At 43.0% G+C, this 24,765-nt stretch overlaps 2 protein-coding genes across 5 annotated transcripts in view; one reads left to right on the plus strand and one right to left on the minus strand.

Annotated features, from left to right (window-relative positions):
* Positions 1-19,373, plus strand: part of cltca (clathrin, heavy chain a (Hc)) — a 32,387-nt gene extending 13,014 nt beyond the window's left edge. For 2 of the 4 annotated variants that reach the window (XM_030792079.1, XM_030792080.1), the window contains 27 exons: positions 2,865-3,062; positions 3,567-3,767; positions 4,209-4,361; positions 4,602-4,724; positions 4,971-5,108; positions 5,407-5,571; positions 5,753-5,933; positions 6,579-6,742; positions 9,076-9,201; positions 9,444-9,586; positions 9,843-10,077; positions 10,273-10,395; positions 10,494-10,639; positions 10,819-11,002; positions 11,369-11,561; positions 11,711-11,868; positions 12,067-12,231; positions 12,329-12,436; positions 12,571-12,738; positions 12,925-13,074; positions 13,318-13,449; positions 13,634-13,744; positions 14,179-14,349; positions 14,704-14,925; positions 15,948-15,968; positions 18,458-18,533; positions 19,023-19,373. In XM_030792079.1, coding sequence (XP_030647939.1) covers positions 2,865-3,062; positions 3,567-3,767; positions 4,209-4,361; positions 4,602-4,724; positions 4,971-5,108; positions 5,407-5,571; positions 5,753-5,933; positions 6,579-6,742; positions 9,076-9,201; positions 9,444-9,586; positions 9,843-10,077; positions 10,273-10,395; positions 10,494-10,639; positions 10,819-11,002; positions 11,369-11,561; positions 11,711-11,868; positions 12,067-12,231; positions 12,329-12,436; positions 12,571-12,738; positions 12,925-13,074; positions 13,318-13,449; positions 13,634-13,744; positions 14,179-14,349; positions 14,704-14,925; positions 15,948-15,968; positions 18,458-18,533; positions 19,023-19,159 — 4,092 coding nt within the window. In that variant the 3' untranslated portion in view covers positions 19,160-19,373. The remainder of the gene's footprint in view (positions 1-2,864; positions 3,063-3,566; positions 3,768-4,208; positions 4,362-4,601; positions 4,725-4,970; positions 5,109-5,406; positions 5,572-5,752; positions 5,934-6,578; positions 6,743-9,075; positions 9,202-9,443; positions 9,587-9,842; positions 10,078-10,272; positions 10,396-10,493; positions 10,640-10,818; positions 11,003-11,368; positions 11,562-11,710; positions 11,869-12,066; positions 12,232-12,328; positions 12,437-12,570; positions 12,739-12,924; positions 13,075-13,317; positions 13,450-13,633; positions 13,745-14,178; positions 14,350-14,703; positions 14,926-15,947; positions 15,969-18,457; positions 18,534-19,022) is intronic. The other 2 variants (XM_030792081.1, XM_030792082.1) reach the window with 1 other exon arrangement.
* Positions 19,374-21,133: 1,760 nt separating this feature from the next.
* Positions 21,134-22,113, minus strand: ptrh2 (peptidyl-tRNA hydrolase 2). Its single transcript, XM_030793057.1, has 2 exons — positions 22,069-22,113; positions 21,134-21,747 (listed from the first exon to the last, which is right to left on the minus strand). Exon 2 carries the CDS (start codon positions 21,736-21,738, stop codon positions 21,220-21,222), a length of 519 nt encoding a protein of 172 aa, XP_030648917.1. The 5' UTR covers positions 21,739-21,747; positions 22,069-22,113; the 3' UTR covers positions 21,134-21,219.
* Positions 22,114-24,765: the final 2,652 nt, after the last annotated feature.

The following is a 24,765-nucleotide window of genomic DNA, read 5'->3' on the forward strand; positions in this document are numbered from 1 at the left end:
AATACCCCCAGATCTGATAACGATAAGAAAATTACCCCCCCCCCCCCCCCCCCCGTCTCTCTCGAGCCTCTTCAGCTTTTCTCATTTCCAGTCAAGCTTTCAAGGGCGAACGTCTTGATGGGCAAAGACGCGGAATACCGTCCCATGGAGTCGCGACTGACTCAGTTTGTCTCCCGAAGGATAAATCGACCTCTTTACGCGGACTATCTTCCTGTCGACCCGATATAAGTAATCAGGCGTGTTTGATTTCACAGGTGAACCAGAACCAGGCCTCTCTGTACCTCCCAAGTCCCTCACAGTCAACCATTATACTCAGGATAATGGATCCTTCGAACGGATGAATAATTTTCCAATGCGGCCAGAACAACACATAAATAATTCAGGCTGCGACAGAAAACTGATCTAGACAGTGTGAGACCTGTCAGGCTGAGTCCTGGTCCTTGTGTTACTCTCTCAATAATATAGCACCTGTGTCTGGAACGGCATGGTGCTCTAAGCACGTCAGAGTCAAGCCTCCTGTTAAATATATATCTACAGTGCATTGAGATTCAATAATGATAGCCGTATACATAGTGTTTGGTAGTTGATGGTTGTGTTGACTTATAGATGGGAGTGTGCATCTCAGATTTAATGAGGTTGTGATTACAATTGTGTTTTCAGTAAGCTCATTTCTTTTGGCTGTTATAATGCATAAGAGTGATGGAGACAGATGCAACTGGCATATCTGATGCTCTTGTATTCTCTTTCTGAGTGTCGCTGAAGAGCTTTCTTCCCCCTCCTTCCGACTGCCTCTATCCGTCCTCTATTCCTTTACTGCTCTCCTCCTCCCTCAGAGGAGGAGAGTGATGAAAAGGCAGGTTCCAGATTGCAGCTTTTGCACTTAGTAGTGATGACCTTGAGAGAAAGGAATCCCTGCAGGAGAGAGAGAGAGAGAAAGATGAAAGACTGAACCATAGGGCACGTGATCTGCAGTGGGAGGCATGGGCTAGAGGCCTAAATCCCCTCAGTGCCAATAGTGGGAGGAGCTGTCTGGCCAGTCGAGTCCAGTCATCCTCTGCCTTGTTCAGATTCATCAGTTAGCCCTGTGATGACATCATCCAGCATCGTGACTCCCTCCTCCCCTCCCTCTCTCTCTCTCTCTCTCTCTATCTCTCTGCCAAGCTTACAACTCTGTTTGTGATGCAGGTCTAGTGTCACATGACTCACTCGATACTACACTTTAACCCTCAGCAGGCAGTCTCCATGGCGATGCTCTTGACACACTTGGCAGCAATCATTTTGAAATCTAATATAAAAATTAATACTCATTGTGGGATGAGAGGCTCTTGGCAAAACAGCTTTAGGAGGAAATAGTCTCATTTTTTGTGGGATCTTTAGTAGAGATCGAAAGGTTTTTGACAGTTAGAAATGCGTGAGAGGAGATGTTGTGAGGTAAACCTGAGGAGGGAAACATTATCCCGACCCTGTTCAGCGAAGCATCGACTCATAGTTCAGTTGAGTTCTCCTCGGCACCTCCAGCTATCCCTGACGTCAATGCATATCTCTGCCCTGCTTCACTGCTGCAGCCTCTCACGACTTCTCTCTCTCTCTCTCACACACTCTCTCTCTCACACACACTCTCTCTCTCTCTCTCTCTCTCTCTCTCTCTCTCTCTCTCTCTCTCTCTCCCTCACTCTCCCTCTCCCTCCCTCTCTCTCTCTCTCCCTCTTTGTGGAGGGAAGATGATGGTCACACAGACCTCTGTTATTACTGTCTCTTTCTTTTCTTTTCAGCCCACGTGCCTCTGCTCTTCCCCTCCCACCGTTCTCTGTAATGCTTGACCCATATTGTGGAGGGTTGGTTGAGCAGGGGCTAAATAGAGAGTGGGGTTCACTCATCCGTATTAACAGCTGTGTCTGTTAAACTGCCTGTTCTCGCTGGGGCCCCCACAACCCCCGAAACCGCTGACCGTGTACATGCCTGCCCACACACACGCACACACACACACACACACACACAGACACAGGACTTTGGAAATAAGCGATGTTGAAATACTCAGTTATCATACACATTTAGTGCATGACCACACAATACTCAACATTTAAAAATAACCAAACAGTAAACAATAGCATCGCCGCACAGTAGTCAAAAATGTGCGTGCCACATTTCTGTGGATGTTTGCACAGGATTTGGAGAGGGAGAATTTCCGTAAAGCCGTTTCTTGTCAGACCGAGCACCTTATTCTCGTGCATTGCAAAGCGCGCATCAATATGTGACACATTAGCCGTACCACGAGAGGAGCGTCCCTCTGATTTGACCCCACTTAGCTCGTAACCTTTTGCTGAGTGGACACTACAGAAGGGCTTTTCTAAACCAGCTTAGTCTTTTTTTACAACTGGATCTGTCGTCTCTCTCCCTCCTGACCGGTCAATCATTCACAGAAATCCCATGAGGGGATAGCATCCTGGAGAAAGGGAGAAAGCAGTAAAGAGGACTCCTGATATCCTCTGTCATATTGCTTTGATTCTGTGTGCCGTTGTCCCAGTCACCAGGGAGAAGCACAGGGCCTGGTTGGCCTGCACATCAGAACATACAGGCCCTCTGATGTCATACTGTGTGTTTAAAATGTTGTTGGCTTAGTCAGTGGGGATGTCTGATGAGTTGAGTTTGTGTGATACCGGCAGAAAAGAATTCAGATTTACCGTATAGAAGCTTATTTTGTGCATTGTGCGAGAAAGAGAGAAATCCTCAAATGCATCCGTCGTAGGATTTGTTTCAGCAGTTTTACTGAGCATCCCGAGCCCTCTTACCTGATCTGTCAGCGGGGAGTCGCTGAGTCACTGACTCTTACCGCACGCTGACCCGTCACCCGCGTGTGTCTGCAGGTGCTGTCCGTGTGTGTGGAGGAGGAAAACATCATCCCGTACATCACCAATGTCCTGCAGAACCCCGACCTGGCCCTGCGTATGGCCGTCCGCAACAACCTGGCCGGAGCAGAGGAGCTTTTCGCTCGCAAATTCAACAACCTCTTCGCCGGAGGCAACTACTCCGAGGCCGCCAAAGTGGCAGCGAATGCACCAAAGGTACAGAGAGAGAGAGAGAGAGACAGAGTGTCATAAAATACCTAATGCAGTATGCGGAGCACTCTGACTGGAACGTATGCTGTAGCTGTGTGTTTCAGCTAGAATACTGAAAAGACAAGTTTAAGAAAAGTTCAAATAAATGTTAAAGTAATTGTAAATAGGCTTGGATTATTCTGAATTTGTGTGGTTTCTTTGAGCTTTGTACTTCTAACTTCCCTTTGAGCTAATAGTGTAATTTAAAAAAAAAAAAAAAATCTGAAATGGCAGACCACGAAATCTAACCCTGAACCAAATGTCGTGGAATGTAAGCATATCTTTGTTTGTATTTTTTTTTTTTAATATTTTTTCTATTTCTTTTTTATTCTTTTTTTTTCTTTTACTCAAACTGAAAACATTTGCTCCAAACCACATGAATAAATTGTAGGGTGTTAGGATTTAATACTAGGCTACTATCGTGTTCAAGCTGATGCCTTTTTTTTCTTTTTTTCATTGCCCGCTGTTTAGGGAATCCTACGCACTCCCGACACCATCAGAAGATTCCAGAGCGTCCCAGCGCAGCCCGGTCAGACCTCGCCCCTGCTCCAGTACTTTGGCATCCTGCTGGACCAAGGCCAGCTCAACAAGTTTGAATCCCTGGAGCTCTGCAGACCGGTCCTACAGCAGGGCCGCAAGCAGCTACTGGAGAAATGGCTCAAAGAGGACAAGGTATTTGCCTCAAAAGGAGATAAGCATCTGTCTACCACTCCCCTTCTCCTCAATGGCCTCTTCCTGTGTATGTGTTTGTATGTGTTTGTGTATGTGTGTGTATGGAAGAGAGAGAGAGAGATCTGAGCTGTGTGCGCTGTTTTAGATATGAGGTAATACGTAAGTTATGCAGAGTGAGGGATGTTTAGATTGTTCTTTTCAAATCTTGAAAATGGAAAGGAATTATGGGTAGCGACCCCTTTGAGTTGCTATTTGCTTGAGATATTTAACTGCACTTGTGGGGTATCTTTTTTTTTTTTTTTTGAATGCACAATAGCCGCTGTCAATATCTTAAGATTACGTTTTACAATCAGGCCATTTATGTAACGTTTTATATTTTACTGCGAATGTTGCTCAGGTTGAAGTCGGTAAACTTTGCGATTGTGTTTATCTCGGCAACAGCTGGAGTGCTCTGAGGAACTGGGCGACCTGGTCAAATCAGTGGACCCCACGCTGGCTCTCAGCGTCTACCTGAGGGCCAATGTCCCCAACAAAGTCATCCAGTGCTTCGCAGAGACTGGCCAGTTCCCAAAAATCGTTTTGTATGCCAAGAAGGTACGTTAATAACCAGACGCTTTTTATAGCTGTGGCCAGACAATGATTCATGGGTAGCCTCTCGGGGCAGTACTTCACATTTCTTTGTATTTATAGACTCTAAAATCAACAACCCTTATTCTGAAACAGAGTAACAGGCCCCGCGGGCTCAACAACACATGCAAATACATTTCAGTAAAAGTGTCATCAAGAACCTGTTGAGATGCATTATTGTTCATTATCGACGTGCTTTCTCCACAGGTGGGCTACACTCCAGACTGGATCTTCCTGCTGAGGAATGTGATGCGGATCAGTCCGGATCAGGGCCTGCAGTTCGCCCAGATGCTGGTGCAGGATGAGGAGCCGCTTGCTGACATCACACAGGTCAGAGAAGGAGAAGTTAGGAGATTACAAAGACCTAATGAAAGGTCAGAGGGAAGGGCAGAAACATAAAGGCTTGTTGAGAGGACGCATCAATAGGCAATCCGCACAATGGATTGATAAAGAAAACTGATGTCAGCTGCTTAATAGATTAAACATCATAAACAGAGGTAGCACTGTGTGTGACGAAAGGTTTTACTGACATTATTCTCTGGTTCCCTTTTTGTTTGTTTGTCGTTGCTGCTGTAGATTGTGGACGTGTTTATGGAGTATAACCTGATCCAGCAGTGCACCTCTTTCCTGCTGGACGCTCTGAAGAACAACAGGCCGTCCGAAGGCCCGCTGCAGACACGCCTGCTGGAGATGAACCTCATGCATGCCCCTCAGGTACACACACACACACACACACTCACACACACACCCACATTCCTGTACAAACAATGTAACATCTTTACTTTACTACACCAACATGCTGTCAGAGAAAGTATATGGCGCTGGCCTGTACGACCACTACAGTTCCCAAAAAAAAATCCCCTCTTCACATTTCCTACAGGCTGGTTGACTCTTGCGTGATACCTGATTGGGAGCAGTTTACCGACACGTTCTCCTCCTGAAATCTCTTCATGTCCTTTTTTCCGTCTCATTTGAGTTGTGCTAATCGTGCGTCATTGCATGCCTACCTCAGGTTGCCGACGCCATCTTGGGTAACCAGATGTTCACTAACTATGACCGCGCCCATATCGCCCAGCTGTGTGAGAAGGCGGGTCTTCTGCAGAGGGCTCTGGAGCACTACACTGACCTGTATGACATCAAACGTGCTGTGGTCCACACCCACTTGCTCAATCCAGAGGTACATGGAAACTCATTTTTTTTTTCTTAGCACAGCTGTTTTGTTAATAGAGAATAAACACGAGCGAACGTTTGTTTGTACTCCTTTTTATCCGTCCCGAAATGGAATTCACGGTGTTGGTCTGCTCAGTCCGTGCGCAAAAACAACCCGGCCTGATGTTTGTTGTCTCTGCGGTTTTCAGTGGCTGGTGAACTTCTTTGGCTCCCTGTCGGTGGAGGATTCCCTGGAGTGTCTGAGAGCCATGCTGTCGGCCAACATCAGACAGAACCTGCAGATCTGCGTCCAGGTGGCCTCCAAATACCACGAACAACTCTCCACCCAGGCCCTCACCGAACTCTTCGAGTCCTTCAAGAGCTTCGAAGGTGAAACTGACGTGACTGTAGAACCGAAAGCATTCTGTATTCGTGTGTGTGTGTGTGTGACATTTTGAATGGTTTTCATTTTTGCGATTCACGGAGCTCTCAGACCAAAATGTTTGAGCGACGTCACACGTGAAAACAAACAAAAGATACGAGAAAACACAGAGTCTTTTCATGTGAGTAGGAATGCACGGGGCCCTGCCGCAGCACAGAATTAATTTTCCCCCTGTCACCCTGGACCATCAGTCAGTTGGCTATAATTGGTTAAGTAGGCCAGAAGCCTCAGCAATCAATGTCAGTAGTTTAATATGGCCCGAAGCAGCAACTACCCTCTGAGTTTAGTTGAGTGGGAGTGATAGCTCTAAATGATGGAGGGGAGAAATAGACAATGTGTGTGAGAGAGAGAAGTGATTATTCCTTCCCCTATCCCCTTCAAGAAAAGCTTTCTCATTTTAATGTAATGAAGGATTTTTGCAGCATAGAGAATGATTTCACCCTCTCTCTTGGTTGAACAATATGAAATGTGCAGGGATCAGGACAGGCAAATACAGATGCCGATGGTATTGTTTTTTTTTTTTGTTTTTTTTTGCCGGACGTTTTTGTTCATTTATAGTTAATCCCTGTTCTGTTCTGTTCTAATTGTGTCAGGTCTGTTCTACTTCTTGGGCTCCATTGTGAACTTCAGTCAGGACCCTGAGGTCCACTTTAAATACATCCAGGCTGCGTGTAAGACAGGGCAGATCAAAGAAGTCGAGAGGATCTGTCGCGAGAGCAACTGCTACGACCCGGAACGCGTCAAGAACTTCCTCAAGGTATGACGCGACCGCTTGTCAGGCGAAAACCAGAGAGAGAGAGAAGCCATACCACTGACCACACAAGTGCAAATCTGTTTTCTTTTTTCTGTCTCCATTTGAGCTGTTTTTCCCTGCCCCCCCCCACCCCCCCTTAACCGCCTTTCTCTGGCGCTATTTGTTCTGTCCTCTACTGCCTCTTTCTTTCTTTTTTCTCTCTCTCTCTCTCTCTCTCTCTCTCTCTGTGTACATTCAGCTCTCTCCCATGGATCAGTTAGTCTTTTGTATTTTCATGTTTGGCTTCTTTGTTGCTGAATTGTCCTTGAGTGAGTGTACTCTGCTTGACAAAGTCATGCACATCTCTATTTATTTATTTATTTATTTATTTTTTACTCAACCAGAAATTCTCTTTAGCCTTGCTAGCCCAGAGCAAGATGTCTGTATAGAACGAGCAAAATCTTCTACTTGATGTTTGTTAAATGAACAGAAGTCCTATGAACGTCAAGAGACGCGTGTTAATTTTAGCTCTCAAAGTGGCATCAACATCATTTAAGAAAAGACGTTCAAACCAGTATAATTGGTCTCGACAAAATCGAGAGGGTCTGTTTTAATGTTTTGACGGTATTCCCGTGTAGTCTGCGTGGATTTTGTGCCTGTAGTTAGCGAGAAGTGTTCCTTCGATCATTTTTCCTGATGGCGGTTATCTTTTGTGCTTTTCCCTGTGTCTTTGGAATGGGCAGGACATGTACCAGGTAAATCTTCCCCAGTACAGGACTCCCCTCCCTCTTTTCTTCTCTCTCTTTCTTTCTTTTCCTCATCTCTTCCTCGCTCCCAGGCTTTAGCCACAGAATTAATCCTGAGTTGGTATGATGTGTGTAAAGTCAGGGCAGATCAGCCCAGTGTACAACTGCAGTCCCCTCCCCAACGGGATGCGCTGTATCCCGTCAGCACTTTTAAAAGGACCGTTAGTCGTCGGGGGGGGGAAAACTCTCAGACCAACTGCTAGCTCATACATCTGTGTTAGTGTGTCCATGTTTTGTGTCTGGCTGTGGCTAGTTGGTGGAGATCCTGTCCCCTCTCTGAAAAGAAATGGAAGACAAGGTCGAGAGGTTATCCTGGTGGCCAGGCTCACATGCTTTTTTTTTTTTTATTATTATTATTTGTCCCCCTCTCCTCCCTGGGATTTTTGATTTTCCACCATTGTCAACTGGTGAAACTTTAGTACTTGTACTAGAGGCTACCTAGTACCTAGTACTAATATTCTTTAGATGTACAGTCATTTTTTACGTCTTTGGTGGATGAATTCTGCGCTACGCTGAAGTGCGGCGCTATCTTTCAGACGTGTTTTATTTCATTTTATTTTACTCACTTAGTAATTTTAGAGGAAGAATCAAGAAACGTTTCTTGATTGTTCTTCCCGAAGCACACAAGTACACGTTGCAACGAGTATTATAGTTTTTCTTCTTACAGATACTGGAAAGATTTATGTAGAAAGGCTTTGTTCTCCTCAACACAGATGTGCACCATGATGAATATAGTAGTTCTATATTCATCAGAAGAGAATCATGGCAGAACTCAGGGCTTGAGAGCAGATGTGAAACTCTCTTTGATACATATCGATAATGAGGCAGTGACGCGTTGTAGCCTGCAGGGGGAGTCACTGCTCTGCACGACTTATTATAGTCATAGATTCTATGGGTTTGGTGTTTTTTTTTTAACCCCCCCCCCTTTGTATTAATTTATTTATATTTTGCTTCTGTTTTTATTGGATGACTCTTTTTTCCACTCAGTGGGTAGAAAACAACTTGTCAGTAGTGGGCTGCCCAACCATCCTCTAACCTCTCGAATTACGATGCCTTCCATTTGTCATAGTTCAGAAACAGATTGTTTTTTTTTTTCTTATTTTTGATGTTTCGATGTTTGTTTTCCTTGATATTGTGTCATTAATGAATCACTTTTAATAAGATTTTACAAAGAGTTAGAAAATGATATCCTTGACTCATTTTCAGTGATTCTAACATGATTTGGTGCATTTTTGGTTTACTGCGTATGTGTAATTAATTAGCAAAATCACACTCAAGTCTGCTCTGTCAGAAACTGAAGGCAAAACAGCCTGCACCTTAACGTTACCAAACCCATTTTGAGAAAACAAATAAAAAAAAAAACAAATGCTTAAATGCCGTTAGCTCAGACAGACTGGACTGAAAAAGGAATATTTTCATCACTATGGAAACAGCAGACTTAACCGTGATTGTTGCGTCGGTCACTAAAGTCACGTGAATCGCAGTTTGACTGATGTTGCTTTCTTCACCCCCCCCCCCCGTGGTCTTTATCCTGGTCTCCGGGATCAACAGGAGGCCAAGCTGACCGACCAGCTGCCGCTCATCATCGTCTGCGACCGTTTCGACTTCGTTCACGACCTGGTGCTCTACCTGTACCGCAACAACCTGCAGAAATACATCGAGATCTACGTGCAGAAGGTGAGGACTGTTGGGTTTCGCTTATTTTCCCTTCGGTGGAAACGCAGAACGATTTGTCCCTTTATCTGGCAAAAAAAAAAAAACAAAAACCCACGCTGTCTGCTGTGCCAGCTTTCTCGGTGAAATTTTCACTGAGTCATCTAAACAACTGAAATGAACTGCATTCTAGCAGCCCACAGCCTAAAGTAACTTCAGATCCAGCTTTGCAGGCAGGGTTTTGACTGGTGTTTGACCGAATCTAGGTGAACCCCAGCCGTCTGCCCGTGGTGATTGGAGGGCTCCTTGATGTGGACTGCTCTGAGGATGTCATTAAGAACCTTATCCTGGTTGTCAGAGGGCAGTTCTCCACTGATGAGCTGGTGGCTGAGGTGGAGAAGAGGAACAGGTACAAATGCCTCGTTAAACTGAACTCTCCAGTAAAGCACCCCTCTAATGTAGTGCTTTCACTGTGGTCAGAGGCTTCACCTTTAAAAATAACATTATTTTTGTATATAAAGAGAATATTCTTTTCTTGTTTGTAACAGAATCTTACAGATGGTGACGGTGGAGAGCAGTGGTAATGGGTGTATAGTCACTTAAGCAGCGTCAGTAGAAAGAATGTTAAATGAAATCCTAATTAGACGTTTGACTTTTCTGCGCAGGTTGAAGCTGCTGCTGCCCTGGCTGGAGGCTCGTATCCATGAGGGCTGTGAAGAGCCAGCTACCCACAATGCGCTGGCCAAGATCTACATCGACAGCAACAACAACCCAGAACGCTTCCTGCGCGAGAACCCGTACTACGACAGCCGTGTCGTGGGCAAGTACTGTGAGAAGAGAGATCCCCATTTAGCCTGCGTCGCTTACGAGAGAGGACAGTGTGACCAGGAGCTTATTAACGTGAGTAACTTTGAAATTCTTGCCGAGTTTTCGGGGAGTAAGGTGTTGCGCAATATGTTGTGTGCGCTATTGGATAGAGTCTTACCTTTTTTTTTTTTTTTTGCTTGTTCGGAATATCGTTTCGGAGCACCAGTCGTGTCTTGCACGCTCGGAAGGATCCTCGGAATGACCGTGTCACGTTGTGTTTCCCCGCAGGTCTGCAATGAGAATTCCCTTTTCAAGAGTCTGTCCCGTTACTTGGTTCGACGCAGGGACCCCGAACTCTGGGCCAGTGTCCTCCTGGAGACCAACCCTTACAGAAGGCCCCTTATTGACCAGGTTTGTGTACCGGAAATACAAGCAGACCCATTGCATGTAGGGGTGGCTCGGGCATGGGGCACATTTGTTTATTCGTATCCCTCATCTTTGTTTGTCAGGTGGTGCAGACCGCTCTGTCTGAGACCCAGGACCCCGAGGAAGTGTCCGTCACCGTCAAGGCTTTCATGACCGCCGATCTGCCCAACGAGCTCATCGAACTCCTGGAGAAGATTGTGCTGGACAACTCAGTGTTCAGTGAACACAGGTAGAAATTTATATAAATATGGTGCTCTAAATTATGCATCTCTGCTCATGGTTTCAGTGTGTTTTGTTTTAATGGATATGCCAATGCAAGTGCTTTTTCGCTGGAGTAACAGTCTCACCCAGAATTGTTAATGGTTCTGGTAGGATTCTGTGACTTAAGCATTTTTGTTTCCCCCGCAGAAACCTGCAGAACTTGCTGATCCTGACAGCCATCAAAGCTGACCGCACCCGGGTCATGGAGTACATCAACCGCCTGGACAACTATGACGCCCCAGATATCGCTAATATTGCCATCAGCAACGAGCTGTTTGAAGAGGCTTTTGCCATCTTCAGGAAGTTTGACGTGAACACTTCTGCAGTTCAGGTATAAAGGATTTAATCTGTGTGCTTGTACTTAATTCGTCCACCTCAGGGCCTACTCAATCAATGCGCCATGTAATCTTCGATCTTCGATTCTCTCACACCACTTTGTTTTTTGCAGTTGTTTGGGATTTATATATTTATATATATATATATATATATATATATATATACACACACACACACACACACGTGTGTGTTAAGGTTACAAGTCTGCCCCAGAGTCTCTCAGTGATATTGTTCCATCTACATCAGGGACTGTTCAATTTTAAACTAGTCTGCTTTTAGTCTATGCTTTGTTGAATGGCTAGTGATCATAAATTTTATCCCTTGTTAGGTAAAATGAATAAACGTCACTTGTCCTTTGCAGGTTCTGATTGAGCACATCGGTAATCTGGACCGGGCCTATGAATTTGCTGAGCGTTGTAACGAACCGGCTGTGTGGAGCCAGTTGGCCAAAGCACAGTTACAGAAGGGCCTGGTCAAGGAAGCTATCGACTCCTACATCAAAGCAGATGACCCCTCTGCTTACATGGAGGTGGTTCAGGCAGCCAACCAGAGCGGTAAGAGGGAATATGTCCTAGCTGTCGTGACGATCTAGATTCTAATCATGTTTAATATTAACTCTCAAGTAACACAAGTTTCTGAATGTGTTGTGACGTGTTTAATCGGAGGGTTGACAACGCTCTAACGATGGATTTCACCCGGACAGGTAACTGGGAGGACCTGGTGAAATTCCTTCAGATGGCACGGAAGAAGGCCAGGGAGTCGTACGTGGAGACAGAGCTGATCTTCGCTCTAGCCAAAACGAACCGCCTGGCGGAGCTGGAAGAGTTCATCAACGGACCAAACAATGCACACATTCAACAGGTGACAGAGCCATGTTATTTCCATAAAAGTTTACCTCTTCTCCTACTGAGCCAATAAAGCCATTCTGGATACATGTTATAACTTTGTAACACTGATGTTTTCTATTTGGCAGTGAGAAGAAAACCTGTAATGCATGTCTTAAAACGATAGTGTAAGGTAATTCTGCTCCTCTCTGTTCTTTCCCCTCCCCCTTTAAAGGTCGGTGACCGTTGTTACGATGAGAAAATGTACGAGGCAGCGAAGTTACTGTACAACAACGTTTCCAACTTCGGGCGTCTGGCCTCTACCCTGGTTCACCTTGGGGAGTACCAGGCAGCCGTCGACGGGGCCCGCAAGGCAAACAGCACTCGCACGTGGAAAGAGGTGTGAAAACGAGCTCTTCTGATCACATTCACTCAGTATTCTGTGTTTCTTCAGACCAGCTGGAATGAACTACTATTTCATCTTTTCTGTGCCATAGGTGTGCTTTGCCTGTGTGGATGGTAAAGAGTTCAGACTGGCTCAGATGTGTGGCCTTCACATTGTCGTCCATGCCGACGAGCTGGAAGAACTGATCAACTACTACCAGGCAAGTCTGAACATCACATCCTCCAATCATCTGTCAGTTCTACTCATTCTAACGTATGAAGCAACATTCTGTATTGTAACACGTCGTTAAACGGATTTAAAAACTGTGGCGTTTGTTTGTTTGTTTGTTTGAAGGACCGTGGCTACTTTGAGGAGCTCATCACCATGCTGGAGGCAGCTCTGGGACTGGAGCGCGCTCACATGGGCATGTTCACAGAGCTGGCCATCCTCTACTCCAAGTTCAAACCCCAGAAGATGAGGGAGCACCTCGAGCTCTTCTGGTCCAGGGTCAACATTCCAAAGGTAGGTGGCACCACCAGGTTCGTACGTCCCGGGACCTCGAGATATCTCCTTTAGTGGGACGTCACGTGCTCTATCCGTAGACCCGTCGTAGCTCTCTGAGATCGAGTTGTGTTTTCTTGGGTCTGTATGAGCTCCGTTGGACAGATGAAGTTAAATGTGGTACCCCTCCCCTCATGTTTCTATCAGGTTCTGAGAGCTGCAGAGCAGGCCCATCTGTGGGCGGAGCTGGTGTTCCTGTATGATAAGTATGAGGAGTATGACAATGCAATCATCACCATGATGAACCACCCCACAGACGCCTGGAAAGAAGGCCAGTTCAAAGATATCATCACCAAGGTACTGGACCATCCCGCTGATTTGTGTCTTTTTTGTATTATGCAGTTAGTTTTGTCTTCAGCTGTTACTGATTGTAAATCCTAATTTTTGCTTTGTTTTTATTGTGCCATAAATAATATTTTTGTTGTGTTGTACTTCAGCATTGCACTGACCTCCAAATGCAAGCCTCCTCCTCTTTTCTGCTGTTTGGTAATTGTGTCGTTTTGAATGAGTTTTGTAAATTTGTCCTTTTGTCTTTGATAGGTGGCCAATGTGGAGCTGTATTACAAAGCAATCCAGTTCTATTTGGAATTCAAGCCTTTGTTACTGAATGACTTGCTCATAGTGCTGTCACCCAGGCTGGATCATTCGCGTGCCGTCAACTTCTTCACCAAGGTAAACAAACACATCCCTTATCCCGCCAAGACCCTGGGTCAGAAGCCAGTTTGATATAGAATTCTCTGAAGGTGATTGACCTCATATGATCTGAATTGGTCAGATTGTTTTATACACAGTTAGGTTAGGTATATGTTTTGCATTTTTAACTAGCATTTAAACAAACTGTTCTTTTAACAACAAGGTAAAGCAGCTTCCGCTGGTCAAGCCCTACCTGCGGTCAGTACAGAACCACAACAACAAATCAGTCAATGAAGCACTTAACAACCTCTTCATCACCGAGGAGGATTACCAGGTATGACATATGGACATAAACCCTAATGGAAATCACCATAACCCTGCATTACCTTAATATTTATGGAATGACAATGTGATTCAACTACAGAAATCAAGTTACTTAAAAGTAAATAAAAATGTAAGTTAGTAGTAAAAACTTACAGTGTAACAGTGTGACACAATATAAAACGACTTCATAGGTGAAATGTATTAAAATAATGTCAAAGCAACGTTATGGAATAATAAAACAGTGATTTACAGTGAGAGTGCAGTGTTTGCTCTGTGGCATTGTAGTCTGCTGATTGGGTTGGAACTGAAAACTCAAATGTCATCAGTTTTGTTTGATATTTTGCTGGTCTTTCGTCAATTCAGCGGGAAAAAATGACTAAAACTCCAAATTCATTCTTTCGTTCTCTGTCTTTTCCATTTCCGTCGTGTCTTTCCTAACTCCAGGCTCTTAGGACGTCTATAGACGCTTACGACAACTTTGACAACATCTCTCTGGCCCAACGTTTGGAGAAACACGAACTCATCGAGTTCAGGAGAATCGCTGCTTACCTCTTCAAAGGCAACAACCGCTGGAAACAGAGCGTGGAACTCTGCAAGAAGGACAAACTCTACAAGGTGCGAGTATTTCCACGATAAATATTTGTCTTTTTTTGTGTAGCATTATTTACAATGAAGTTTTTCACCAAAAAACAAAAACAGTTTTACGCTGCTGAAAATGTTTGCCGGCTATTTCAGTATAAATATACAGTTTCGAAAATAGCATGTTTAAATTGACTGTAATCTGGCTTGAAGGGAAGAATCATAATCCTGTGATAATCTGATGATAATCCCGTCCATTCTTTGATTCTCCTAACCGGTCAGTCAATTGCATTTTCTGTGCCGTTGCCTGTTCTGGGCGAATGAGAAATCGGTTGATGTGAATGAAACCGATCCGGTTGAAGTCAAGCGGCCGTTTGATGTCCCTCACAGGACGCCATGCAGTACGCCTCGGAGTCCAAGGACACAGAGCTGGCGGAGGAGCTTCTGCAGTGGTTCCTGCAGGAGGAGAAGAAGGAGTGCTTTGCAGCCTGCCTCTTCACCTGCTATGACCTGTTGCGGCCAGACGTGGTGCTGGAGACCGCCTGGAGGCACAACATCATGGACTTCTCCATGCCCTATTTCATTCAGGTCATGAGGGAGTATCTCTCCAAGGTAAGTGTTTCTCTGCAGGAAGGGTGCTGTGTTCTTCAACGTGACCCGTTAAAACAGTGATCCAGCGTGTTGCAAAAGGTCGCAGAGGTCATACTAAGCTAGATTTGAGAAACATGACGTTCTTTTTTTTTTTTTTAGTGTTTGTTTATGCCATGTTTGTTTATGGTGTATAGATGGATAAAGGAGAACCAGATTGTGTTATAACAGCAACAACACAGCTCATCACAAATATGTTGAAACAGGAAAATAAATGTTCTTTTTTTGTTATTACTCTCTTAGTATGCTCTTCAGTAGGACATTGATGCTCGTACACTGCACATTCTGCGATGCGTTTTAGTTTGTTGGGCTAGATTAAACGTATAGTTCAGATAAAGCTCCTCTTTTTCTTTGACCATTTCAAATTTTCATCCACGTTCATCCTTTTCAGTTCCTTTCATCCCGTGTCGTGAAATGAACTTGCCTTTTCCTGTTAGCTAGAATCTCCATATCGAGAATTTTCTTCAGCTTTGATTTTATAGCTTTTTTTAGATTTTTTTTTTTTTTTGACAATTTGTATTCCTCTGTAGTATAAAGATGTGTTGGAAGACATTGCTCACACATCGGTAATGAATCGATACATTTCTGAATGATAAACTTTAGAGGAAAACTACGTAAATGTTTTAAAATATATCTTTTATTCTAGTACACGTGTAGCAGCGTCATCCCTGGGGCCGAAAAAGAAAAAAAAATATATTTTGCCAGTGTGAAATGGACATTTATGTAACTTTATTTTAGAAACAAACTGACGTCCTCTCCCATCTTAAAAAAAACAGGAGGCTGATGACACTGTTTACACGTTTGTATATTTATTCTTAAGTGCTAATGCTCTCTCCTGTGGTATTGGTCTGCGCTGCTCTCTGATTTTGCTTATCCTTTATATTCTGCCTGGAGTTTTCTTTCTCGTTGCTCTGTGAAACATTTTTTTTTTTGTTTTTGTTTTTTTTTTTTATTTTCTAAGCTTCGCCTCTCAAATTCCTTTTCAGGTTGATGCAATTAAGGAAAAGGTGAAAGTTGATTCCTTTTACTCCATCTCCTCTTTAATTTGCTTTTCGTTCTTTCTTTTCGTTTTTTTTTTTTTTGTTTGTTTTCTTTAGCCTGGTGGACTGAAACTTGAGGAAAATGCATGTGACTTTTCTATTCTTTTCTTTTCTTTTTTTTTTTTAAACTCATAATTCCCCTTTCTTCCCTTATCACACTGCTGCTTCTAAATGACACATTGAGTAGTTTCCTCTAAAACAAAGTGATCTAGACTGGGCCAAAATGGTTGCCAAGCACAACAGTAGATACCCTAGTCACTAATGTTGCACTAGTCAACCGAGGAGTAAACCGACTGCCAGTCTGCCATTGGTTCCCAGTCCTTACTTGGTGTCATAAAAGTGTTACCGGGGTCAAAATAATACATTTCAGAACAAATGATCGTCTCTCGTTGTGGTCATCTGGATAAGTCTCCTTTTAAAACAGGACTGCAAACCAGTCGTGGACAGCATGTGACCATAGCACTAAAACTGTATGCTATTTTAATGCACCTGTTTGTTTGAGACGTCTGCGGGGGGAATGTGCTTCCCTTAAAATCTCTTAACAAGAGACTTGATAACTTACTGCAGTATTTTGACTGAAAAGCTGAAAGCAGTGAAGGTTTTAGTTCGAGCGTCTTCGAGACGAGACGACTGCGGGTTCTGGTGAGAGGAACAGGAGTGTTGTGTTCTAGAGAATAAAAAGATCATCTTTTATTCTCATCTTTTGCTCTTCGTATGTGTTAGAGCAGAAGCAGTTTACTCGACTAATCAAACTTATGAACTGTGACCTCACCACAAAGGGTAGGATAGTGGATTAATCTATTTTACAGTTGATTTGATAATTAAATTACTTACTGGAGTGAGTGGAACACTGCTCCTTAAGAGGCACATTCCCTCTCAGACAGTATAATTGGACAGGAAGGGAAAAAAAATGAATGAATGACGAATATGGATAGATGGTGTGTGAAGAATTGCTCCCTTGATAATTGCACCTTGAGTTTTTGTTACTTGACGATGGACAAGCATGTTAAACCCAGGCAATGCGTTCTGTTTTTTGTTTGTATGTTTGTTTGTTTGTTTGTTTGTTTTGTTTGTTTTAATTCACTTGGAAAGGCTTGGGGATATGGAGAATCTGCATTTATGCTATTACCCAGAACCCCTCTCAGCTTATTCCTTCTCCTGTTCTTTCAACATTTTTGCTTCTTTTTTCATGCACACATTTTTTAACATCTCTTTTTTTTACATAACTAAAAAAAACTAGCATGTTATTTCTCTCTTCATAACATAGCTTCAGCTCGTTGGAATCTTTTTCTTATAACTAGACTTTTGTAACACGACTAATTTGTTTCCTACGACGTATGTAGCGAACTGAACCCGCTTTCTGCCGCTTTCATAAATGCCATGAGAGAATCGAAATAAGTATTCTGATCTGGAGCAAGCGTGGAGTGAAATAAACACACGAAAAAACAAAAACGTAACAGCTCAACATAATCAGTGTGAGAAAGAACCGCACTCCATGCTGCTTTGCCTTCACGGTACACGCCCACCCTCCTCAGTCCCGCCTTCACTGTACACGCCCCATCTCCTCAGCCCCGCCTTCACAGTACACGCCCCACCCCCTCCTCAGCCCTGCCCCTCCCTTTTCATTTTTCTCTTTTACTTTATTTATTGATCAAATTGATTTATTGATCTATCGCCTGTGCTTCTGTACATTTCAAATTTTTCCTTCTAACAATCGAAGCACATCTCTTTCTGCCCAGTTTTCCAAAAGTCAATTAGTGAACCTATTGTAAAGTTATGAGCATCAGATTTTCCATAAACCATCTTCTGTTGCGCAAGAGCAATAACTGACTTTGCCCGACAAGCGTTATAGTACTCCCTGTGGTCGTAACTGAAAATATTCTCCATGGGATCATAACCCTCCCCAAACATATTTATTTTACGTTGATTTTTATTTGTTTAAATTCATCATGCCGTGGGTTTAGTTCTCTACATACAGAATCTATCCAAACTTACAAACCCTCTCGACCTGCAGATCCTATCTGAACTTACAAAACCACAAGGTAAATAGTTGCGATTTGTGGTGGGACCATGGCTTAGGCAAATGAGATGCTTGCACACGAGGCTTTTCACGTCTTTTAATGATGACTTGGAGCAGGCTCATGCCCTGTAAGGATCTATTTGTGGTGCAAGGAGTGATTTTGGTTCCTCCTTGACAAGATGAGGCAAAAGCTAAAGTACGATTTAAAAGGAGAAAAAAAAAAAAAAGGAAAGAACAACAACTATTTTCAGACTGGTCCCGTTTTGCCTGATATGGTCCCATCCATCTGTGCATATATAAATATAATAAACAACAATTTCGTTTAATTACGACGTGAATAACAAGAATTAAAAGCGTTTTCCAGCTGATCACCTGACTCTATGGGTTTCAGTATCTACATGTGTTTTAATGGAGGATTCTTCTGTAAACTCCTCAGGTGGACAAGCTGGAGACTTCAGAATCCCTCAGGAAAGAGGAGGAGCAAGCGACAGAGACACAACCCATTGTTTATGGTAAGAGCTGATGGAAGAGATGTTGTCTTAACACGCATCGCGTAGATCAAACCCCGTATCTTCATGTATTAGGCCAACTTCATCCCTCCCCACGGTTAGGCTAATATATTTAGTTTGGTCTTTTTTGTTGTTGTTGTTGTTGTTGTTGTTGAGGCAAAATGTGGTTATACCACTTATTAAAACCGTTAAATAAGTCCACTTATCGTTTCACTCGTTTCACAAAGTAGTCATGTAAAGGTGACTTGCCAACAAATTATTTAAACAAGCTGTTTTTTCCCCCATAGAGCATTTAATACGTGTTTGCCCTCTGGTTCCACCAGGCCTCTAGGGCAAATTTCTCCAGTTAAACATGAGAGAGTTTTTTTTTTCTCTTATGTTTCTCTCTTACTGACCTCGTCTCTTACTCTAGCGCTGTTGTATCAATGAATAGGCTGTTCTGTGTGGAGGTGATTTATAAAACTGCTCCCTTGTCTTGTTTTGAATCTCCAGGCACACCTCAGCTTATGCTAACAGCAGGACCCAGCGTGGCTGTACCCCCGCAGCAGGCTTACGGCTACGGATACACAGCGCCTGCAGGCTACGGCCAGGCAGCCCCAGCCCAGCCCGGTTTTGGCTACGGCATGTAAGGACCACAGAGCTGCCTGAGCCATCCATCCATCCATCTATCCATCCATCTCTCTCTCTCTCTCTCTCTCTCTCTCTCTCTCTCCCTCTCCTCTTCAGTACCCTGCTACCAGCCCTGAACCATCTTCTACTCACAACAGGGGATATGAGCAAGCAAGCTTACCTTTTTTCTTTCTTTCTTTCTTTTGTCCTTTTTTTAAAATGATTGTTCTTGGTTTTTTTTTTTTTTTCCTTTTACACTGTCATGAAGGACTTCATTTTATTTCTATTTTCAATGAAAAAAAAAAAAGATTTGATCACGAGGATTATTTTTTCACATTCCATATATCTATTCGATTTTTTTTTTTTTTTTGGCGTTTGTTTTATTTTGAAAGGGGAATGGTTTATGTACAATGAGGGGACTTGTTGGAAGAGCAAAGTCGTCTTCTTAATGAGAAGTCTCTGAAGCAACTTATTTGCACTCTGTGTTAAGAAGAAACTAATGTAGAATCTCTTCATTTGTTTGTGTGTGAGCAGCTTGGTATGTCTGTCTGTAAGATGCATTAAAACAATAAGAGAGGAGAAAAAACAAAAAACAAAAAAACTACCAATGTTCCAAAATGTTACTGCCGCTTCCATGAATAAACACTACTTAATACCGGTAATACTATTCTATATGGGGGTTTGTGCAGTTCCATACATAAAAGATTGTTTTAAATGCATACAGACATGTGACTTTAAAAGGTGAGTCCCCCCCCCCCCCCCCCCCCCCCATGCAGGTTTTTCCTCCTCCAGGTTAAACTTTTTTTTTTTTCCCCTCCTCCTCCTCCTCTTCTTTTCTTTTTTTTGTTTATCTCTGTGTGTTACACATGACCTTTTCCTTGTGCAGTAACCAGTGCTCTTGTGTGGGACCATTCAATGAAAGGAGGGATAATTAAAAAAAAAAAAAAAAGAAAGAGAAAAAATATACTTCTTCTCCAAACCTGTGTGTATTTTACTAATCCCACCCCCCCCTCTCTCTCTCCTCCCCCCCGCGTCCTCGTGCTACGGTTTGTGTATGCTGGATATCGTGGTGTTCTAGGTCACTGTTTATGAGTGTACAGAAGAAAGAATATAACGCCTAATAACCCTGATGTCCTGCCAGGATTTTTTTTTCTCTCTCTCCTTTACCAAATTGCCCTTTTCAGGAAAAAAAATGTATAACTGGTAATTTGGTATAAATGCTTACTTGTTAAATAAAATAAATCAAACATTAACTCTACTACACCCTATACTCAAATACAGATAAGTTTAGCTTAATCATGCACATGTAGAATTGATTGTGCATAGACTGGATAATGATTGAGGCATTTTTTTTTCCACATAAAATAAAAGCTTCTTGTTTGTCAAGAAAATGCGTGGTTGTAATGTCTGCTTTTGTGACATGTTCTGCTCATTCCTGTCTCTTCACACACACACACACTCCTTGTTTGGTTCATACTATTACAACAAAAATTCATTTAACTTTATTTATTTCACTGACAGTGAAAAAGGGAAAACCATTCTTTTACCAGAGTGTCAGTTAATCAGAATGGTTACTTGTGAAACCGGTTACAGACTGTTAAAGCCATGGAGACGGTGATATGAATATTTGAGTGACTGAATGCTGCTGGATCCAGTTGAATATTTGGGAGATACATTCAATGTTACAGGATCTCTGGTGATTAAAAGGTCCACATTAGTAAACAAGTGTAACTGCTGACAGAGTTGGAGAGCTAAGGAATTAGAAGCAACTGTCACTCATTAACATCAATCAGTTGATGACGTGAGAGGAAGTTAAGGTAAATTGTAATATTTCTGACTATTTCAGACATGCACAACAGTGCTAGAGAATAATATACTGTATAAAAATTGATAAAGATGACAAATAATGAGATGTAGAATGCAAATTTATTTACAGTTCTAAAAATAAATGGCCAAACCATGAAAAAAACCCTAATGTAAACCTGTAATACATTTGCTTCTTTGCTACGTGCCTCCATTTCACAATCAAATCACTTTTGTCACAAGAACTGAGTGTCATACAAACAGTTACAGCTTGCTCTCAATACAGTTTTAGATGTCCCGTGACTTGGTCGACAAGATCAGCAGGACCTGGTCCCACTCCAAGTACAGTTCTTGAACCTGGTGCAATTTGGGTCCTCCCAGCATCTTGAATTAAACTAACGGGCAGTCCAACTTCTCTAGCACGGGTTAGCAGTTCTAACAGACTTTCTTCGTCCGGTGCCTTGACGACAACCTTAGGCTGCCCGCAGTACTCCCACTGTTTGAGGACGTCTGGGTTTCGGCGCTGAACTTGCTTGTAAGCTGACACTGCGGCGTGGGAGCATTGAGCCGCGACTTTTCCCTTACCCATCTTGAGATCAGTCCGAACGACCAATACCATTTTAAACTCGCCACTCTCTCCCATGATACTGGTTTCGCCTCCATCTCCGCCGTTCAAAGATGTCATCCTGCTTCTGACGGGCTTGGAGAACCGACCTCGCGTGTGCCATCCCAGGAAGATGCCACAGCCTAAACTTGCCAGTACCCCGACAGCCAACGGACCGCCCAGTGAATCCATCCCGAAAACCTGTTGCACGTTAACGTTAGTAAAGTGCTCCAAATCCTGCTCTGTTCAACACCATTTCCTTTAACCTAATGGTAAACAAATCCGCTTATTTCAGTAAAACTGGCACTGGCCACAGCTATACATCTCCGTATGAAACAACCGCTTAAACAGTTTGGTTAACAGTTAGCTGACGCAAAAGGAGTTGAAGAACGTGTCCAGATGAAGAAAGCATGACTTAAGTGTAACCTACGACTTTTGTAAACACTTAGAGTGGATTATAATTTATCCCCCCGCACATTACAGAGTTTTCACGGCTCAAAACATGGAAAAAATATATCATACCTTCTAACAGATGACTAGCTGGCCTTCCCACACTGTCTTATGCCGCTTCCTTGTTCCTGTCCATTACTGATGACGTTGGAGCAAAAAGTTGTAAATGCGCCATCATTTGGCTGTTAATTATAATGCTTGAAACAGTCGTTCTCGTTGCAAAAAAAAAAATCCATCTTGGAAGTTGTCTTTTCCATGACCAAAGTTATACAAAAGTTTTGTACATTTATGTCTAAATTTGATCATCCATTCCCGCTGTGTTGCGTAACATGAACATTAATAGAGCTTGTGATGAATTTTAAGGGACTATCAGAATGAGTCACTGTTGCAGGTACTTTCGATTGGCCCATTAACTCCGCATGAACGGAAATACATGGTTTAATAAGTTAACTGCATCTCGGCTTTCTTTGCTGCAGACTACGATCACAGTTTGATAGTGAAAAAAAGAAAGGTAAGACATCCTTGCCCGAACACAGATACTTCTCCATGTCTAACTTAACCTACTTACTGAATAATCATGACTTTTACCTGTGTACGTCATTCGACGTTCCTTCACAGAAAACCTATTTAAGTTCTCACAGATGATCCTCGATGTCAGAATAACCTCTCTCCGTGTGTATAAAATTAGGACACGATCATTTTGATATTTTATGTTTATCTGATCCCCATCAATGTTACTACTATGTCTAAATATTCACAATTCAATATTTATTATATAAATATCCATCTTTTCCTTTGGTTATTGCTGATTATTATTCTCTGGCACACACAAAGGCATCACCACGTTGGACGTCTCAGTTCTTATTAGGTTGTTTTATGGAGGTACTGCGGTTTTCAATCTCGATGCCTCACATACGCAGTTACTGGCCCAGCTTTCACTGTAGTTACCGGAATAATGCATCTGGCAGTCTGCCCCTCATACACCAGCGGTTATTATGCTTACGCAGAACCCAAGGTGTGAATTTGAATCATGCTGGCAGTGAAGTCCTTGGTCACATCACATTTTTTTTTTATTTGATCGAGAACGCAGTTGGTATCAAAGTTGGTGGCATTGACAGTTAGCTCTAAATGTTACCCAGAACCACATTTTCGTCGTAAAGAAACAGATGAGCGCTAGGATACGTACCGCTAATAGACAAGCTTTGACAACATATTACTTACGAGTACAAATCGTCAGGTTAAGTACTAAGTAATGCTGCTTATGGACATTTTCCAGCTCAGAACTCAGATTTCAGTTACATTTTAGGGTCCTTTTCCATTTTTGACTCGGTGCACTCCCTGGAGAAATACCACATGATATTTCAGGAAAACTGTGTGATTATAATTAGATGATATAATTAGTTGGGTTTTCTCATGGCAATTCGCACTAGACTGTCGTGCCCCATTTACTATCTTCACTATTCCTGTGCACTTTCCCGTGCGCTTTCCTAAACCACGCCCCTTCCCGCATTTCCCACAGTAATGGATGTCAAATGTTTGATATTACCTGTGCCCAAACGGAGGACACCAATTGAGAAGCCACTTTATACTCAGGCCGTCGTTTGTTCTTTTATCGTTCACCTAACATCGTATGTAAGCGATTAAGTGATACGCGTCTCTCACGGTGGGAGGTTTATTATGGCACGAAGGTGCAACGGTGAAACTCAACCTTATAGAGACCACCTTAAGTGACGAGAATATCTGATTGAATAACTGGCTTGAGTGAACGCTTGGGACTGAACCTAATTTAAGCTGTGTAATGCAATATAACCTAATAGCAATGTGTGGAGGTTTTGAAATAAGATTCCGTGCTATTCTGGCCTCTTCTCGTGCACCTGTGAGAGAGTGGGGTGTTGAAGAGCAAGATTAGAACTTGCGTGGTATACACTGACATGTTGGGACTCATTGTGTAGTTCAAGGCAGGTCAGAGAAATTTGAGATTTTTGTTAAAAAAAAACCCCCACTGTATTTAACCACAGAAGGGCTACTGGACAGAAGAACAGGGCTAGTGGAGAAAGAAACACAGCATCCTTGGGGTTAAGTGCCTCTCTCAAAGGTCCTTGAGAATGCAGAGGCTAGATGAAGGGCAGAGAGACTGGAAACGGTAGTTCATTCAACAGAGCACAATTTTAAGACCATTGGACGTGCACGGGACATTTTTATTTTTTCACAGTGACGTGTTAATTTAGAACCTGTCATTTAAAGTCATGTTTAGTGCAGATTGTGGATCAACTTGTCCTAAATATAGCTTTCTAATAGTTCATTAAAGATGTCCATCTTTACAGTAGTGGTTTCTGTGGAGAGGTATTTATGGGTGTAGTAGTATGTGGAATGTGTGTTCACCGTTCTAGTTTACTCAGGTTTTTTCCATGTGCACAATGTGTTTCTTGCACTTCGATACGGCTGTGGCAGAAGTGAAGAGGTCGGTATCGGGGGGGTCAGACACAGGCCAGATTGGGTTACAATAATCTGCCATACACAGCAAAGACTCCATGACTGCAACCACCGGAGGAACCAGAGAAAGAACGAGAGAGAACTGACAGGACTGAAAGAACTCGCAGCAGACTTTCTCTCACTCTCATTCTCACTCTCTCTCTCTCTCTGTGCTTGCTTCACACATGCTCTCTCTCTATATCTTTTCGTATCTGTTTCTCTCTGTCTACCTCTCTCTATCAAGGTCAAAAACTTGACAAGCCCTCTTCCACTTTCATCGTCTTCCGTTTTCCTCCT

Source organism: Chanos chanos, chromosome 15 (assembly GCF_902362185.1).
Source record: "Chanos chanos chromosome 15, fChaCha1.1, whole genome shotgun sequence".
NCBI classification, from domain to species: domain Eukaryota; kingdom Metazoa; phylum Chordata; class Actinopteri; order Gonorynchiformes; family Chanidae; genus Chanos; species Chanos chanos.

What these genes read in the sequence shown, in the direction of transcription:
- ptrh2 (XM_030793057.1), bottom strand. Translation starts at nt 21,738, where the DNA reads ATGGATTCACTGGGCGGTCCGTTGGCTGTCGGGGTACTGGCAAGTTTA.